This window comes from Oryctolagus cuniculus, chromosome 17 (genome assembly GCF_051225735.1).
Source record: "Oryctolagus cuniculus isolate XC-2025 breed Fujian yellow rabbit chromosome 17, ASM5122573v1, whole genome shotgun sequence".
Taxonomy (NCBI): Eukaryota; Metazoa; Chordata; class Mammalia; order Lagomorpha; family Leporidae; genus Oryctolagus; species Oryctolagus cuniculus.
In genome coordinates, this window is record NC_142883.1 from 7,140,195 (window position 1) to 7,159,613 (window position 19,419).

Sequence of the window (19,419 nt, forward strand, 5' to 3'; positions counted from 1 at the left end):
TGAGCTCTGGTGTCCAGTGGGCTGGGTGCCGTTCCATGCAGTGCCCACTCAGAATATTTTCAGCTTGAGACGAGTTTATCCAACAGAACCCTCTTGTGCATCGAGGAGCACCTGTGGTCAAAACTCCTGGCCGGGTAGAGTTTTCTGTTCGTTTGCCTGCAAAACTACAGCCCATGGATTGAACTTGGATCAAACCGTCTGTTTAAATAAAGTTTTATTGGGACGCAGGCACATTCATTTGTGTACATATTGCCCATGGCTACTGACATGCTACAGTGGCTGAGTTGAATAATTGCCATTTAGATCTTGGGCTGGGAAACTGGAATTATCTACTACCTGACTCTTTTTTTAAAAAAAGATTTGTTTATTTATTTGAAAGTCAGAGTTACACAGAGAGAGAAGGAGAGACAGAGAGAGAGAGAGAGAGAGAGATCTTCCATCTAGAGAGAGAGAGAGAGAGAGAGAGAGATCTTCCATCTAGAGAGAGAGAGAGAGAGAGAGATCTTCCATCTGCTGGTTCACTCCCCAATTGGCTGCAACTGCCAGAGTTGCACTGATCCGAAGCCAGGAGCTTCTTCTGGGTCCCCCACGTGGATGCAGGGACCCAAGGACTTGGGCCATCTTCTACTGCTTTCCCAGGCCACAGCAGAGAGCTGGATTGGAAATGGTGCAGCCGGGACTCGAACAGGCTCCCATATGGGATGCCGGCACTGCAGGAGGCAGCTTTACCCACGACGCCACAGCACCAGCCCCACTACCTGACTCTTTATAGTAAGCTTATAAAGTCCAGGGCGCTACCTCAGATTCATCATCAAATGCTTGGAAGCCAGCTGTCCTTTTTTTTTTTTTTTTTTTAAGATTTACTTATTTATTTGAAAGGCCAAGTTAAAGAGAGAGAAAGAGAGCGAGCAACCTGTTCCATGTCCTAGTTCACTCCTCAGATGTCCACAGCGGCCAACCCAGGAGCCAGGAACTCCATCTGGGTCTCCCACGTGGTGGTAGGGGCCCTTGTATGTGGGCCAACCTCTGCTGCTTTCCCAGGTACATTAGCCATGGTCTGGATCAGCAGTGGAGCCTCTGGGACTCAAACCAGCACTCATACGGGACGCCGGCGTTGCAGGTGGTGGCTTAAGCCCCTGTGCCGCCGTGCCGGCCGCGGGCAGCCGTCTTTTTCATGAGCTCCTCCTTGTGCCGCATTTACGGTGTGTCCTGAAGCAGAGCCACCACAAGCAAAGATTTTAAAAACATCCCTAGGAAGGCACCGACTTCAGTTCCTACTCCAGGAGCTCTCTGATGCAGGCCCCCCGCCTACGATGTGTGTGTGGCTGCTGCCACCTAGTGTTCAATTCTGGGACTTCCTCACCGCCGCGGCGCCCTCCCCAGCTCCTTCCGCTCCGCCCACCCTCCCTTCCTGGCTGGGTCCGCACGTGTCCAGGTGTTCACGGGGAAGTCAGTCTCCTCTGAGTCAGGGAGACTCTCGGCCAGTGAAAGGCAGCCATGGTTCAAGGCAGACACAGCTCTCCTCTTTCGGATCTGGGCCCACGGCAGTTCCATTTGAGTCCAGCCACAGAGGAATCCTGAACATGTGTCTTTGGGGAGTTTGATGCTGGGGTGCTTTTTCCGTCTCAGATGTCATTACCTCAGAACAGCAGGTCCCCCGGGGGAGGGGACCTGCCCTCAGCTTCTCTCTTAATTCAGAGGCTGGCGTGATTCAAGCCAGCAGGGAGAGAGGTATTTATGCTCACAGGCTTTGAGCTTCGACAGACCCAACATCAAGAAGAATTTGCAGTCCGTGAGCACACTTGATCAGCAGGTGCAACAGCCGTCTTGGAGCAGGCTGTGTGTAGCAGACTTTAGAACGTGCACGGACAATCTCCAAAGTACACCCCCAAAATGTGATTGGACGTGTGTCCCCCCGAGCACCCCAGCCAGCTAACGCTAACCAGCACCCAGACACTTCATAGAAGATGCCCCGAGGATTTAATAGAGCTTATTAAATTACACATGGAGGCGTCAAAATCAATTTTAAAGATTGCCTGCCTCCCAGATCACACATCAGACGAATCTCTTGCCCTGGCTTACAGGAACTGTAGATGACTTCACGGAAAAACTTTGTGGAAAATCCCCCCGATGAACATATAGGCATGGGCTTCAACACTGTTCTGCTTTGGAGTAAGCGTATCTTGTCATTCCATTTTCCCACAAACTTTTTGAAGTATGCACCTGTCTGTCGGTATGTTAATAGTCATTTAAGACAGCAGTCACTAGCTAACTAAGAGACCCTGCACGTAGGGACCAAAATGACAGTAGACACGTTTCCTAGACATTAGTCAACATTGGCCAGTTGCGGACGGCAGTAGGGCACGCTGTACGTGAGTCCGTCCAAGTGACTTCCCTACTTTTGTTCCAGCAGGTTTCAAGTTTCCAACTAGAAGACACATTTGATGGGGCAGGTTGCATGTAGGGAAGTTAAAGAGACTTCCTTGTGGAGGGGAGGGGTCCAAGAGCTGCAGTATAAACTTCGTGGGTTTTTTTAAAGTCAGAATAGCAGGGAGACAGAGAGACTATCTTCCACCTGCTGATTCACTCCCCAAATGCCTGCAACAGCCAGGGCTGAGCCAGGCCAAAACCCGCAGCCAGGAGCTCCACCCGTGTCTCCCACGTGGGTGGCAGGAACTCAAGTATTTGCACCGTCATCCAGTGCTTCCCGGATGCATTAGCAGGGAGCTGGCTTGGAGGTGGAGTCGCTGGGACTTGACCTGGGCTCTTATATGGGATGTGAGCTGTGCCACAGCGCCCGTGCGCGGACTTTTTTAAGTTTGCATGAGCAACTTTCAATGAAGGAGCAGCCAGAGCTGTCTTGTGCCAGGCATCCACCCGTGCTCTGGGCAGGGTCGCGTCTCCCCGGCGTCTGCAGCTTGCAAGGAGACCCTGCCTTGCTCAAGGTTGTACACCTTGACCTCCCGTCTGCCCTCTGAACTGGGCTGCACCATCCCCAGCCCTGTGACCCCTGGAGAGTGGTCCTTAGCTGACCCAGCCTGAGGTCAGGAAGGCACCTGGGCCCCCACCCTTTCACAGCTGAGCCTGCAGCAGAACTGGCCCATTCCTGTGCTTTTTATCTGCAGCCCAGCGCAGGTTGTGCTCACAATTTTGCTTTCTGTAAACAAATGCCTTGCTCTTGAAGCTGTCACCCTGCCCCGTCTGGGATCCTGGAGGAGTCTCTTGGCAGCTCCCTGTCTTCCCATTCTGCTTTCCAGCCCTCCCACATACTGACATCCTTGCCTGGAGCCCTGGAGACAGTGGGATTCGGAAGTGCGGGCAGGCAGGCAGCGCCCCCATGCGGCTGTTCGATGCCATTGCTGGCCAGGCGAGGCAGCAGAAAGGAAAAAGACTGCGAAAGACAACTGAACTGTTGCACCTCCAGAACGTGGGGTTCATATGGAGGCCGAAAGGACAGGGCTCCCATCCAGTCCTTCACTTCCCAAATACTCCCACTGGCCAGGGCTAAAGCCGTGTCTACCACGGATGTGACAGGGACCCAGTCACTTAGGCCATCCCCTCTGCCTCCCAGCATCCGTGTTAGCAGGGAGCTGGAGTGTGGAGCGGAGCTGGGTATTGAACTCAGGTAACTAGCATCTTAACACCTGCCCCCTAAGCTGTGTCTGGGCTGCAGCGCAGTCCCTTGGAACTCCTGGGCAAAGCAGCAACAAGACGACCTGGGCTGTCTGACCTGTCCCGCTCCCACGTTCCAGTCTATGCCAAAAATTCAGTCTCTCACAAGTGGGGAGCTGTATTTGTAGTGGCTTTCTTTGAGTGTTGCTTCCCTGCCGTCTTTTCCTGTATGTAGAAGTCACCCAGGACAGGAAGAGGGTGAGGAGGGCAGGGGGGTCACAGCCCTAAGAGGGTCCTCAATTCTTGAACTCCTAAGAATTCTCCGGAGGAAAGCACCTTGGTTTGGGGAAGGATCCGATCCTGTGGTCCATTCCTGTGAATTCACCTGTTGTTCTCTGGCTGGAAGTGGGGCGCAAGGACCAGACTGGATCAGAGGAAAACATCGATGAATTTTCCAGTTCACATCAGAGATACGAAGTAGAGATTTAAAAAAAAAATTATTTTATTTATTTGAAAGAGTTAGAGAGAGAGGTAGAGACAGAGAGAGTGGTCTTCCATCCGTGGTTCACTCCCCAGATGGCCGCAATGGCTGGAGCTGCACCGATCCGAAGCCAGGAGCCAGGAGCTTCTTCCGGGTCTCCCATGCAGGTGCAGGGGCCCAAGGACCTGGGCCATCCTCCACTGCCCTCCCGGGCCACAGCAGAGAGCTGTATCAGAAGAGGAGCAGCCGGGACTAGAACCAGCGCCCACATGGGATGGTGGCGCTTTAGGCCAGGGCATTAACCCATTGCGCCACAGCGCCGGTCCCCGAAGTAGAGATTTTGACACCAATAGGTGCAAAAAAACCATTTGTCCCACGTGGGATTCTGGAGTGATGTGGAGAAATTGAAGAACAGTGGCACAGATAACTCTGGGTGCCCATCATTCTGCTCCCAGGGCCCCGGGGAAAGGGTCCTGCCACACGGGGAGGGGTATGGAGCACGCCCACCTGCAGCTGCTCTGGGGAGCAGTGAGATGGACCCTGGAGAATGTGGTCACAGGGGCAGAACCGCCAGGTCCCTCCCCTCACCCCCCCTGCCGCTGTGAATGCCCCGGGGGGGTCTCTGGCTGGTAGTGGGGGCGGTTTTCATTTCTCCCCAGGGCACACCACTAGGATTGCAATGGCTGGGTCCTGTGGCAGCTCTGTGCTGAAGGGAATGGCGTGTTCAACATGACTTTATGTGCTAAGATCAAAGATCTCAGAGCTTATGTTTAACCTGGAAAGTGCCACTCTTCAAGCACAGAAGGGTCAACACCTGCACCTTGGCATTCAAACCACAGCCATGATGAGTGTGGTAGCCCATTTCAGAGATTCGGAAAATTGAGGCACCGAGAGGGCCCCCTGGCTGGTAAGCAGGGTGACCATGCTTGTGCCTGGGTCTCTGGCTGCAGAGAGAGAGGCACAGGGCGTGGGTGAGTCTTACTTCTTATTAAATTTTTCTTTTCATTTATAAAGAATTCTTTATTTTAAAGAGTTAGAGAGCAATCTTACATCTGCTGGTTCATTCCTTAAATGGCCACAACAATCAGGCCTAGGCCAGACCAAAGCCAGGAGCCAGGAGCTTCCTCTGGGTCTCCCACGTGGCTGCAGAGGCCTAGGGACTTGGGCCATCTTCTGCTTTCCCAGGCACATTAGCAGAGAGCTGAATCAGAAACGGAGCCACCGGGACTCGAACTGGCGCCCGTATAGGATGCCGGAGTCGCAGGTGACAGCTTAACCTCCTGTGCCACAGCACCGGGCCCCTGTTGAGTTTTTCTTACTGCAGACCCTTTGGGGATGGAACAGGGAATATGGTAGAATATTGAAAGCCAGGATTCAGAAGCAGGTCTCCCTGGGCTCCAAGCCTACCCTTAACTGACTACGTGACAGTGACAGGTTGCTTTTCTTTTGTGACTGAGTTTGCCAGTCTGCAAATTGGGAATAACTGTGTCTACCTACTGCAGCAAGACATCTTGGTAACTAACAGAGCTGCTAACAGCAGCAGCACCTGGAACCGTGCCAGGGTCAGTGAGGCTATGCATGGGGTAGGAATTGTCTTCACTCACTGGCCAGACTCTCAGACATGACGGATAGATGGCCAGCCCATTCCTCTTGCCAGGACCAGAGCTCCCACCCCCTGGTCACCGGGTGGCGAAAGTACAGGAGGGAATAGCTCTGCAGGGGGCACTTCCGGGAGCTGTGTCTCGCCCATGGCTTCCCCACCGCGGCTCTCCGCCTCAGTGCCGGGTTTTGGTTCCGTGGCTGCTCTCCCAGTCCATCTCTGTTCCCTGAGACCAGGTGACTGATGAAGAATGGACGTTTATTGATTGGGCTCATCACGGTTCTGGAGGGTGCTAAGTCCAAGAGCGTGGCGTGGTACCAGCCTGGCAAGGACAGCACCTGGGGAGACGCAGCCAGTGGCCCGCTCAGGTCTCTCCCTCCTCTGACACCTCACGGTGCGGGATGCGGGGGGGGGACAACCTTATGACCTCATCCTAATTCCCTCCCAAGTACTGTTAACGTGGGAATCTCAGCCAGATTGCCTGTCCTAGGAATGCGATTACCAAGGCAACCGAATTTCAACAGGTGCATGTTTAGGGGCCCCTAGGCAGACCTCAGCAGCACCATCTCCTCTCTTCCCTCTGTGACCCGTCCTGGCTGGTTTCATCGTCTAGTCTCAGCACAGCGTGGACCTGCTCCTCCGCCCTGGTCCTGGTGGTCAGTGTCTTCAGTTGTCATTGTCTGTGCTGCACCCCTGCTGGGAGCAGACTCTACCCACACCCCCAACTCGCCCCAGGCTGCTTCTTCCTTTCTCTGCACAGGGCCAGCTCTGCACCAGGGCGTCAGTGGCCTGCCTGGACCCCTGCAGGTGATTTTGTCATAGGCAACCCCCTCCAGGTCACAGGAGCTGCCTCCCTCTGCTCCCCCAGCTCCCTGGACTCACTTCCGGGCCCCTCCTCCCTAAGCACACGAGTCAGAGTCACCCTCTCGAGAGCAAGGAGCGAGGCCACCGTGCCGCCCCCCGTCTGCCCATCGGTGGCCTCTCCCCCGCCAGCAGCACAAGGGGCCCTTTATGCCGCGGCCCCTTCCTCCTCCACCGCTGCCCCCAGCCACCCCCACCCCAGTCCCTGGCGACAGGGCTTGGGCGTCTTGGCACGGGGAGCGGTCTCCGCACAACGTCTGCTCTGTTAGCCTGGAGCAGGCCCGCGGGGGGAGGGACAGGCCCCGCAGAGCCCTCTGGGAGGGGCAGTGTGGGTTCTTTGTGGCTCTCCCGGCATTGGAGATGCCACAGACTTCTTTTCTCGGCCCCATTCCCACCGCGGCCCCGGCCATCCTCCCAAACGGCTTGTTCCAAGCAGCTCGGGGAAGAAAGCCATTCTGTCTTCCCAAGTAGACCACTCAGGAGGAGAGGCCTGGTTTATGTTCCGGGGGAGGGGTGGAGCTGGGGGTCTGTCCTTCGTGGTACAGCATCTTGCCTGATAAGGAAAAGCAGCCGGGGAGCGCTGGCGCCTGCGTGGCGCTGGTGGGGACATGTGCTACTCCCGGGGTGTTTGCACTCGGCACGCAGTCCTCGCTGCCACCCCAGACGGACTTGTGGCCACAGAGCCCTGGAAGGTAGAGGAAGCTCCTCTGATGCCCTTCTCCGGCCAGGGGCAGATCAGGGTTTAGCCAAGGTGCACCTGCTGCAGCAGCCCACGGGTTAGCTCCGCCCAGCCGCCGGCCATCCTGAGACCGTCAGGAAGGCTGACTTTCCCCTGAGTGCTAGTGGGGGGTGGGGTGGAGGGCTGGGGGGATTACTCTGTGTGTCCTAAGTCACCTGCCTCTTCTCTGCGCCCTCTGAGTGAGATGTTGTTACCCCCCCCCCATTCATAGCTGCAGAATGTGCCCGGGCACTCGCAGGGGTGAGGGGCAGAGGTGGGATCTAACCCAAGCACCTGCAGCCCAGCTCCAGAGCCCATGCCTTTAACTACTACACACTGCTGCCTCCCAAGCCCTGTACCCTCCCCATGCTGGGGTGATCTAATGGCCTCACATCCTGGTACGAATAGACAGTGTCACTGGAGGAGGTAGCCACCGAGCAAGGGTTACCTGTCTTGAAAGTTCTGGAATCAGGTGGTGATGGAATTGTGTCCCCCCAAGAAGACATGTTGAAGTCCTCACGCCCAGCACCCGTGAACATCACCTTATCAAGTGAGATTGCAGATGCTGTTAGCTAGTGAGCTCATCGTGGAACAGGGTGGACCACACGTCCTCGGCGGGACAAGGAGGAAAGGCGCACACACAGAGGAGGGTGTGATGACACCAGTACCTGGAGGGATGCTGGCCATGTGGCCACAGGGACAGAGATGGGAGTAATGCATCCACCTGCCAAGGAATGCCACGGTTTGCCCAGAGCCACCAGGAGCCAGGGAAAGGCCAGGGAGGATTGAGCCCTGAGCCATCTGAATGTGGCCCTGCCTGCACCTTGCCTTTGGACTTACAGCCTGCAGGCCGCGAGAGTCACTGAGCGACCAGTTGGTATGCTGTGTCACAGCCGCCTAAGAGACCCACACGCAGGCTGCCCGGGCCCCCTGCTCGGCATCTCCACTGCACTGACCCTGGCTTAGCATCCTTCCTCTTCTTCCGTGGACCATACCAGCCCTGTGGCTGTATGGGGGAGCTTCAAAACATTTGTGGGAAAGCGGAGCTAAAAGATTATTTGGGTGCAAACAAAAAATGCCAGATTCCACTGCTCATGTTTTCCCAACATGCATTTCCCGAGAGCTTCCCGGGAGCTCTCATGTTTTCCTCTTTGCCAATGCATCATGTCCACCCCACGGCTTTCATAGGCTCCTTTTTGAATTCGGGACGGAGTCAACATTTGGGTTTCCTCCTCCTCGGTCCCTCCTGGTTCAGTGCAGTTTGGCCCAAGCCAGAGAGACGCGGCGGCTCTCTCCCTTTCTTTGCCGCCACTCCGATGCCAGCCCTCCCTGGGGGAGCAGGGCTGTCCCCGTGTGGGAGCTCTGAGCTGTCGTAAGAAAGAGGCCTTTGTCACGGGCGCGCGGCCCTCGTGCAGTCACACAGATGGACTGTGCCAGAAACACACAGCAACAAAGGTCCGACCGCAGCATTCTTGGGGCCTGCAGTCATCCGCCTCCCGGCCGTTCTTAAGACACATTTCCTTTCTTCGGTGTAATTCCATCAGATAGGTGGTCGGGTTTTAATTCTGTCCAGAACTGGGGGGCGGGGGCCCTGCCCGGGCCATCTGCACGGGGCTTCCGCCCAAGTCCCAGCTTGCATTACCTCATGCCTGCAGGTGGGGCCTGCCCAGGGGCTTTGGGGAAGAGGCAGGGAGGATGGGGAGTTCATTCCCCATCCAGGGAAGGGAGAAGCAATTGGACAAGTCCAAGAGGGAGGCCGGGTTGCAAACAGCGCCGCCCATGAGCGTGAAGATTTGTGCACATGCGCCTTCAGAACATGACTGCTGGTCCAGGACCAGTGACCCCAGCCCCCTGACCCCACACGGTCCTCAGGGACTGCTGTGGGCCCTGGGGAGGCCAGCAGAGCCTCCTCTCCATCCGCTATGGGCCAGCTCCGGCTCTGGGCCGTCAGCTACCACCGCTGTTATCCCCGTACAGTGGAGGCTGCCATGGGAGCGGGCTCTGTGATGGGATAGAGAGAGGAAGGGCTTCATCTGGGACTCTGGGGAGGAAGCCCACATCCTGGTTGTGAAAGGCAGGCACTCCTGGGTCGCGCCGTGGCGTAGTAGGCTAAGCCTCCGCCTGTGGTGCCAGCATCCCATATGGGTGCTGATTCTTGTCCCGGCTGCTCCTCTTCTGATCCAGCTCTCCACTAATGCACCTGGGAGAGAAACAGAGGATGGCCCAAGTCCTTGGGCCCCTGCACCCACGTGGAAGACCCAGAAGAAGCTCCTGGCTCCTGGATTTGGATTGGCTCAACTCCAGCTGTTGCCACCATTGGCGGAGTGAACCAGCAAATGGAAGACCTTTCTCTCTGTCTCTTCCTCTCTCTGTCTGTAACTCTACCTCTCAAATAAATAAATAAAATCTTTAAGACTTAAAAAAAGAAAAAAAATGCAGGCTCTCCTAAGAATGAGGTTTTTAAAAAGACAAGATCGAGGCTTGGCATTGCAGTGCCCCGTGGAACACTCACAGGCATCACATATCCTAGTGCCTGTTGGAGTCCCGGCTATACCCACTCCCTGCTAATGTGCCTGGGAGAGCAGCAGAAGATGCCCCAAGTGCTTGGGCCCCTGTCACCCAGAGGGAGACCAGATAGGGTTCCTGGCTCCTGGCTTCGGCCTGGCCCAGCCCCCAGCATTGTGGCAATCTGGGGAGTGAAGCAGCAGATGGAAGATACAAATAAAATAACAATATGGAGTGCGACAGTGTCAGGAGGCTGCACTGGAGGTGGGGAGGGTGTCCCGTCTTCTTGCGTGGGCTCCTAAAGCGATGCTTCTGGCCTCCTGGCTGGAGGAATAAGCGGGAAAATCACAGCACCAGTGAGGAGTGCGGATTCCTGGCTCCGGCTCAGACATGAGGACTTAGAACCTAAGAACAGGTCCAGAAATCAGTGTTTCCAACAAGTTCCCTATGCTGCACACGTACCCCACGGTGTGAGAATGTTGGTGCTAGGAGGAAGGCAGAGAAGAGGGGCTTAGAGGACCCCCACCCTGTTCTCCTGTCCCTTCTGCAGGGGGCCAGGGATGTGCTTTCCTGGGCCACATCTCCTGTACCTGTTTTATTTGCTATTCTGTTCCATGTGCTTGGGTAAAGGGATGCTTCCTGTTGGAGCAAGACCCTCACAGGTGCCCAGGACCTGACCCTGCAACGGGGCGCTTGAGCCATATGCACACAACCTGGATCTTACCCTGCATGTGGACTGTGTATGGCTGTGCTGGCCACACACTCTTGGAACCAGCCCTGCAAGAAGGGAACCAGGGCAGAAAGAATGAGGGAGAAAGGGCGCGAGGTGGGGCGATGGTGAATACGTCCAGGTTAAGATCCATGATTCTAGAATTTTCCCTGCCTAGTCATTTGTGCAGAGGGACCTCCCAGGCAGGTGAACCTGGGATTAGTCTCAGGAGCGAGTGGGTGCAGCCCGTGGTGCCCGCTCCTCACCTGGCCCAGGAAGCAGCCCCTCGTCTTGGTGGAGGATTGGCCTCTGATCTTCACTGCGGAGGCGAAACACAGGGTTCAGACCCAAGCTCCGGCTGTTCGCCGAGTCTGGCAGGATTGCCTGGAGGCGTGAGTAGATGCGAAAGGGCACCTCCGGGAGGCGCCAGCTTGCAGCAGAAGGACGTATGCATCTGCAGGCGGGTTTCTCCAGCTACTTCCTCCCCCACCCCGTACTTTTTTTTTTTTTTTTAAGATGTATTTATTTGAAAGGCAAAGCAACAGAGAGAGACAGAGACAGAGAGAGCGCGCTTCCACGTCTTGGTTCACTCCCCACAGATAAGGGCTGGGCTGCACTGAAACCAGGACTCCTGGTCTCTCACCTGGGTGCAGGGACCCAAGCACTCGGGCCATCTGCTGCTGCTCTCCCGGGTGCATTAGCAGGGAGCTGGGTTGGAAGTGGAGCAGCCAGGCCTCGACCCAGCACCCACACGGGATACAGGTGTCACAAGCGGTAGCTTAACCCACCGCACCACAATACTGAGCCCTCACCATGCATCTTATAGTATTGCCTGCCCACAGCTTTTGTGGTGGAGTCCAGACCTGAACACCATTGCTTACCACCTGGGTGTACTTTGAAAAGTCACTTCACGTCTCTGTGCCTCGGTTTGTGAATCTGTGTAACGGGGATACACATCGTCCCTGGCTCTGGGCGTCTTGGGGCTGGTGGGAGGGAGCCCCCGTGCATTCTGGCACCGTCCTGGTGCTGGCAGCCAGGCAGGGGCGGTGCGGGGAAGGGCTTCATCTTGCTGTGTAATAAGTAACCAGCAGCACCAGGCATCCAGGTGGACGCAGGGGATGGGAACAACGAGAGACGTCCCTAAGGCTTTGGATTTGTACAGCTCGGTAGATGTCAGCGCCTTTCCTAGAGCTCCCGGGGGAGGGGGGGGCAGGGGGGCGGCGGGGGAGTTTGACCGTCGAGTCAAGGGCAGGGCATGAGAGCACCCTGGGGAGTGACTCTGCAGACCCAGTGTTTGCTAGTCTGTATTAAGAAAAGTGAGCTTCATGACTGCCGCCTTCTGCACAGCTGTGGGGTAGGCCCGCCCCTACTCTCCCGTCTGCAGCCAGGAAGTGCAGGGGGAGTTGCTGCTTTGTAAAGAGGCAGTGCCCACCGCGAGGCGAGCCTCCCTCTGCTGCGCTTGGATCCACCTTGTCAGCCAGCTTCTGACCTGGGCTCTGGGCCTGTGGTTTGTGAGCCCCCACCTGCCCCCACCCTGTGCTGCCTGGGCACCCACGTCAGCAGCCCTGGCTCTGATGCCACGCTCTGCGTGAACCTGCTCTCGCCGTCTTGACTCCCTTCAGACCACTGCGTCTGCCTGGCTTTTGAGCTCTTCCCTCGTTTGCTGCCTTTTCCGCTGACCTCTCGCCTCCGGAGACTTGACGTTTCTCCCCCACCGACCCTCGTATCCCGTCCTGATCTCACTGGTCCCACCTCTCCCCATCACTCCCTCTCAGTGGCACCCTCGTCCGAGTTGTTGGTCCCACATTCCCCTGGCCTGTCCCATCCTGCTGCCGGTCCTATCTCCGCTGTGACCCCTGGTATTTTTCAAGGTGTAAAAATCCCGATGTTTTCCTCTCTGCGGTTTAGTAAAACGCATGAAACCGTATCCTTTGGCCGCGCGTCTCCGTGGACGGAGAAACAAGGAAGTGCCACAGCTTTCCAGGGGAGGATTAGGTCGGCGCCCGCAGAGCGCAAACACTGCCCGAGTTCTAGCTGGGTGTGACGTCTTGCAAATGTTCTCTCCGTGTTGCCTTTTAGGATTACCTTCTGTTAAGAACATGTTTTTAAAAAATTGAAGCTTATTTTTTTTAAAGATTTATTTATGTATTTTGAAGGGTGGAGTGACAGGAAGAGAGAGAGAGATGATGGTGGTGTCCCATACTGGAACTCCAGTTCAAGTCCCAACTGCCTTTCTTCTACTCTGTCTCCCTGCTAATGCACTTGCGAAGGCGGCAGGTGGTGGCCCAAGTACGGGGGTCTGCCACCCATGTGGGAGACTCGGAAAGAAGCTCCTGGCTTTAGCCCAGCCCAGCCCTGGCTAGTGCAGCCAACTGGGGAGTGATCCTGTGATGGAAGACCTCTGCCTCTCAAATAAGTAAATAAATGTTTAAAAAACAATGAAAACAAACCTTCTGCCACCTGGGGGAAAGAAATCTATGCACACAAGAGAGCTGAAGAGAGCTCTCCATATTTCAGGTGAACTTAACAAAAAGAAAATCACTTTTCTTTTTTTTTTTTTTTTTTTTTTTTTTTTTGACAGGCAGAGTGGATAGCGAGAGAGAGACAGAGAGAGAGGTCTTCCTTTTGCCGTTGGTTCACCCTCCAATGGCCGCCATAGCCTGCGCACTGCGGCCGGCGCACTGCGCTGATCCGATGGCACGAGCCAGGTGCTTCTCCTGGTCTCCCGTGGGGTGCAGGGCCCAAGCACTTGGGCCATCCTCCACTGCACTCCCTGGCCACAGCAGAGAGCTGGCCTGGAAGAGGGGCAACCGGGACAGAATCCGGCACCCCAACCGGGACTAGAACCCGGTGTGCCGGCGCCGCAAGGCGGAGGATTAGCCTAGTGAGCCGCGGCGCTTCAAGCACATTCCTGGACATTTTGTTTTATTCCAAAAGCTCCGTGTCACAAGCCACCCAGGTAGGAAGTCAGGTTGCTTTTGGAGAAATTATGCACAGGTTGACCAGGAGCTTGTTCAAGTTGAAAGCTACTCGTTGAGAGGATGTAGGAAATTCAGAGCAGCCAAAGCTGCAGCCCTGTGAACGAACAAGTTCGGACCTAGAAGGTCATCTCCGTGTCTGTCCACCGCCCTCTCCCTCTCCCACTCACTCACTCACTCACTCCTTTTTCTTAGGCTCAGTAAGACAGTTGTTCTGTAACTTCTGTGCCCAACAACCACTGCTCAGCGAGTGCATCTTTCTCTATTCCACCATAGTCAAGCGGAAGAGAGAAGAGGCGTGGCTCAGCTCGTTTCTGCTTCAGGGAACAGGTCAAACAGCAGCCTCATAGCAGGTGGCCCTGGAGTGGGTTCCCAACTCCTGGTCCAACCGATGAGGGCCCTTGATCAAAGAAGAGTGCAGCTGTTTCCTGGACAGGCGAGGGATTTCCGAAAGAGAAAGGTTGTGTGTCTCCCTCTGGGTTTCTGGGATGACAGAACCAAAGGAAAAATTTACGTCCTGCCCTTTGTTAGGCATGGCAGAGAAGCGAGAGTAGTGGGAAAGGAAGGGACGCATCCAGAGAAGACGAGAAAGTACCAGCAAGCTGGCCAGAGCGTCTCAGGACGCCCAGTCCTGATGTGTGGTCATGGATCGTGGAGAACATGCCCAGAGAGGCTGGAGGGAGCCGCTGAGTCTGGGAAGGGTCTGCAGGAAGGGACAGAGGGATTACAGAAGGGACAAACAGCCTCTGTGAGATCCTGCCCACTCCTGCTCCTTGGCTGCAAGCCTAAGTTCCCCCCCCCCCATCCCGGGTGGCATTACTTATCCCTCCAGGCCACTGCCGCGGGTCCAGCCAGGGCGCGTGGGCACTGCAGCTGCCAGGAGTCCAGCTCCCGCGGGTGAGACCCTGAGCCTTCACATCACTGATGTCAGGAGACGAGGCGGCGGGCTGCAAGCAGGACTGTCGGGATGGCAGGGCCACCAGCCAGGGTTCCACGGAGAACCAGCACCAGGGGGAGATGTGCACAGTGCTCCTGACTCACCAGGGCAGACTTAAGGTTTTCTCACCTTCCGGTGGTGTGAGAATCTACCGGCACAGCTGTTCTGTTTTTCTCTCTGAGAACAAGACACAATAAATTACGTGAGATAGTCGACCCTTTATCACAAATACGGGCCTGGATGGGATGGTTTTGCCCACTCCTAGGCTAAGGACACTTGTTCTGAGCACGTTTGAAGTAGGCCAGGCTGCACCTGGATGCTTGGTGGGTTGCATGTGTGAAATACACGTTGGACTTGACGACACACTCAGCGTAACGGTGAGTTTATCAGGATGTGACCCCACCGTACGTGGAGGAGCGTCTGTGTACACAACACGACTTGTTGCCAGAGATCGGCGTACCTGGTTATGGAGCATGGCAAGTCCAGATCCGTAGTGTGGGCCCACGGACATGAGACCTAGGTGTCAGGGTCCCAGTTCTAGTCCAAGGGCAGCTACTCCACAGTCTTTTTGCTCTGTTCAGCCCTCTAACTGCTTAGAGGAGGCCCAACCAGACTGGGGAGGGCCATCTGACTCATTCTGCGATGCTACTTCCATCCCAAAACACTCTTTCCAGTAACACCCAGGGTGTGTGACCAGCGATCTGGGCACCCCTTGGTCCAGTGAAGTGGCTGGAATTGCTGGGGCCATTCAGCCAGACACAGGGCAAGTGGCCAAGGTCCAGCACCTTGGCAGGGCCACACTGACCTCCACGGGAGCAGGCTGAGTGTGGCGAGCAAAGTGGCCACCACGTCTGGCATGGGTTACCGCGTGTGGCTATTGTTCTGCAGAGATGGTAACTCGATTTTGGGTCTAAATGCTGTTGGCGTGCCTCCTACTGATAAAGCATGCATCCATGAGGCTGCCTGTCCTTTGTGGATATTTTTAGCCATGCTTGAGAGTGGATGCAAAGAGGCTTTAAGGTTGAACTTTGACGCTTGTCTGGTGCCATAGCCTTTGCCTTCCTAACCATTTTCCCTTTGGTGGAAAGAAGCTGAATTGTGGCATAATGGTCACAGAACAGAGCAAGCAGGTGTGTCAGTGTGGGTGGGAGCTGGGTGTGCCTCAGAGAATGATGGGGACTTTCTCAAAATGATGACTTTTAAGGGTCGCTTGAAGCCATGTGAGTTTTCTTCAGGCTTTCTCCTCCTTGGATGATTCTCTTTCATTTCCTGTCTACCCTACTGCACCTGCCCACACACACACACACACACACACACATGTGTCCTTGCCCATACACATGCACCTGTTCTCACTCAGGGCAGGCTCCTACTATCTCAGCTGTGATCCACGTTGTAATGTTACAAATGACAGCGCACCTTCTCTTGGAAATCTGATGCATACGTTCCCCTGACAACACATCTCAATTTGGATTCATCGTCGTATAGTTGCCTGACGGCCATGTGGGGCTCACGGCTGCCATATTGGCTAGAGCTGTAGAGCAGTGGTTCTGTACCTTGGATGCGTGTTGGTGCCAGCCAGGGAGCTTGGAAACGCTGCTGCCTAAGTCCTAGCCCTAGGGGACTCTGGGGTCTGAGCTTCCCAGAAGACCACTGGGCAGACAGGGCTGCAGGGAGCACCCCCAGGAGGGTGAGCCCTTTCCCACACTCTAACTAGACCCTCTTCCCCCTCCTCCCTCCCCACGAGACTCACTGTAAGCAGAACTGAAACAAGCTCTAGCTTGGGTCGTGAGGGGAAGGAAAACAGGTACAAGGTGGTGTTCGGTTCCGTCTGATAGGCAAGAGCGAACAAGCCGAGCTGGCTGTGTCCCCTGGGCCTGTTTACCAATAGGCTCTGTCATTATTTGTTTTGCCACTGCCCTTTGCGTTTGCCGTGTGCTTTTCGTGCCCTCCCTGCTGGAGTGTTCCCTGGGAGTCGAGAACCGTCTCGGGACACTGCAGAACCGGCACAATTTCCCCGACGCTGCGCTGGGAGCTCCCTAGGGAAGGCAGGCATCGCACGAGGAAGCCGATTCCCGGCGAGACCTGAAGAACGGTGAGGTGGCAGAAACCCGAGGATCCCGTGACCTCTGCCGGCCTGCTCTCCTCTGCCCTGGACAAGTGAACCCCCCAACCCCCTCCCCTTCTCCACAAATAGAAACCGCAGAGACTCAGGTTTCCAAATGCATCCAAGAAAGAGCGTTTCGGGGAAGCGGACGAATGAGGCATGAGTAATTCAATCAGCAGGAAAACAAACAGAGTGACGGCCCACATGTGAGACCCATGGTGTCGGCAGGCAGCTGTGTGCCAGTCCCAGCCGCTCACAAACACCAGAGGCCCCCATCTTGGCCCACTAGTCCTTCCCCTCTTAAATCCAACACCCCAGGGGTGGCAGAGGGCCGGCGGCCGTGCGTCCTGAGGTTCCTCTGGGGGCCATGAAGTGAGAGGAGAGCGTGCAGGGAAGAGTGACTGGGACAAAGGCACACTTGCTTGATCTCCGCTCTGTCTGGATATTCTCAGTTTATAAAGTAAACAGCTGGCCCAAGCGGAAGGATTTTGCCACAGTGAAAGCTTAGGAGAGGGGCGCCGTTCTGTCCCGGTTGCCCCTCTTCCAGGCCAGCTCTCTGCTGTGGCCAGGGAGTGCAGTGGAGGATGGCCCAAGTGCTTGGGCCCTGCACCCCATGGGAGACCAGGAAGAAGCACCTGGCTCCTGGCTTTGGGTCAGCGCAGCGGGTAGCTGGCCATAGCGGCCACTTGGGAGGTGAACCAACGGAAGGAAGACCTTTCTCTCTAACTCTGCCTGTCAAAAAAAAAAAAAAAAAAAAGGAAAGCTTAGGAGATGCACATGGTCCAGCCTCCACCATAGAACTAGGCTAGACCCCTGTCTGTTGGTCTTCAGTTATAGGAGTTGGGTCAGCCCGTCCACCCTCATCCATCCAACCCGTCACCAGGGCCTCTAGTTGCAAATGGCCGGCTCCTGGTGAGAGGCTGCTGCAGTCCAAGGACCGCTGAACGCAGGACACACGCAGAGAACCCGCTGTGTAGATCATCGGCGTGCAGCCCTACTTCCTGTGCTGTCTGGAAGTTTCCTCCCTCCCTTAGAGAAACCAGGGGAAGAGGGAGCAGAACTCTGCCCCTGGCCGGAGCCGTGCGTTTCACGACTCCTTTAGCGGCAGGTTTCTGGTTCTCATTTATATCGCTTGTGAGTTGCAGCAACACAGCACGTGTTGCCCAGAGCTAGAGAGAAGTCACTGGCTCACAAAGCTGGGGTGCGCTCTGACCCAGCTGCAGGGCCTCCAACTGTGTCCTTGGTCTTCTGCATATTTTCCTCTCAGCTCTGTTTTCTTTGGCATAGGCTTTACTCCCAGATTCTATGCGGTAGCAAGGTGGCTTCCTGCTAACACCCCCAGCTCTGTATCCCCCTACCCCTACCCCCAGGTTCAAGGCTAAGGGCAATAGGCCATCTTGGGGCAGACATGGCCTGGCACTTTAGATGTGCACATCCCATGTCAGAGGGCCTGGGGTTCACGTGTCAGCCGTGTTTCTGATTCCAGCTTCCTGCTCACGTAGACCCTGGGAGGCAGCGGGTAATGGCTCAAGTAGTTGGGTACCTGCCACTCACGTAGGAGACCTGAACTGGGCTCCTAGCTCTTGGCTTTGGCCTGGCCCAGCTCTAGCCATTGGCACGCATTTGGGGAGTGAACCAGTGCACAGCTGCTTACTTTTCTCTTTCTCTCTCGTAAGTGAATAACTTTTAAAAATAGGCTGTCATGGCCAGTGCCGCGGCTCACTAGGTTAATCCTCCGCCTTGCGGCGCCGGCACACCGGGTTCTAGTCCTGGTCGGGGTGCTGGATTCTGTCCCGGTTGCCCCTCTTCCAGGCCAGCTCTCTGCTGTGGCCAGGGAGTGCAGTGGAGGGTGGCCCAAGTGCTTGGGCCCTGCACCCCATGGAAGACCAGGATAAGTACCTGGCTCCTGCCTTCGGATCAGCGCGGTGCACCAGTCGCAGCGCACCGGCTGCGGCGGCCATTGGAGGGTGAACCAACGGCAAAGGAAGACCTTTCTCTCTGTCTCTCTCTCTCACTCTCCACTCTGCCTGTCAAAAAAATAAAAATAAAAAATAAAAAAAAAATAGCTGTCACCTCCTTGGGGTCTGGTTAGACCAGATTGGGCCACATGCTCCCCTTGGGCCAGTCCCTGTGACCAGAGAGATGGAAGTGCCCCCACTGTCCAGGGTAGGTTCACCCTCTGCTGCTTGGAGCTGGAAACGGAGCTCCAGATGAACCCACGGACTGAGAGAGCAGGGTCTACCAGGGAACCGCCGGGTCACTCCAAGGTATGAGAGGGGACCTTTGTGGTTGACTGCATGGGTTCTCCTTGGGCAGAATTCACACAGAGATGTGCTTTAGCCTTCTTTTGTTTGTTTAAGTGACAGTGCCACTGCATTGTGGGTAGTGTCTAGCATCAAATGCTGGACCTGCTGGAAAACACATCGAAGAACAAAGCTTTGCCTGGCACCTTGCAGACCGAAGCCCTCAACTTGAAACCCTTATTCCTCAGGACCCGTGGGTGCTGCTGCTTCCTTGACTTCTTCAATGGAGAGGCTGTTCTCCAGCATGGGGGGTGCCGTGCTTAACCCTGAAGTCACAGTGTCGCGGGCACGAACCCTGAAGCCAGACTTCCTAGGTCCAACAGCCAGGATCTGCCATTAACCACTGTGTGACTCTGAACTAGTTACTCAAGGTCTCTGTGCCTTGGTTTCCTCATCTGTCAATCAGAGGGGGATCATAGTGTATCTCTCTTAACATGCTCAGTACTGTGTCTGGCAAGTCCCAGGTCCTTTACAGCAGAAGTGACAGTGTCAGCTGTCAGGAGAGTTCTGATTAGAGGTCACCAAACAGAAATGAACTTCTCACCTCCCCCAGAGACGCCAAGGCTGAAGGGAGCTAAACCTTTCCTACAGCTGTTCGGGGTCTTGGTTTC

At 55.6% G+C, this 19,419-nt stretch overlaps 1 protein-coding gene across 15 annotated transcripts in view; it reads left to right on the plus strand.

Annotated features, from left to right (window-relative positions):
* Positions 1 to 19,419, plus strand: part of SLC39A11 (solute carrier family 39 member 11) — a 443,645-nt gene that overhangs the window by 379,688 nt on the left and 44,538 nt on the right. Inside the window, exon 8 of one of the 15 annotated variants that reach the window (XM_089317651.1) lies at positions 9,457 to 11,227. The exons of the other annotated variants lie outside the window; for them this stretch is intronic. Coding sequence (XP_089173777.1) covers positions 9,457 to 9,676 — 220 coding nt within the window. The 3' untranslated portion in view covers positions 9,677 to 11,227. Of the gene's footprint in view, positions 1 to 9,456; positions 11,228 to 19,419 lie in introns of those variants that run through there. 15 annotated transcript variants of the gene reach the window in all.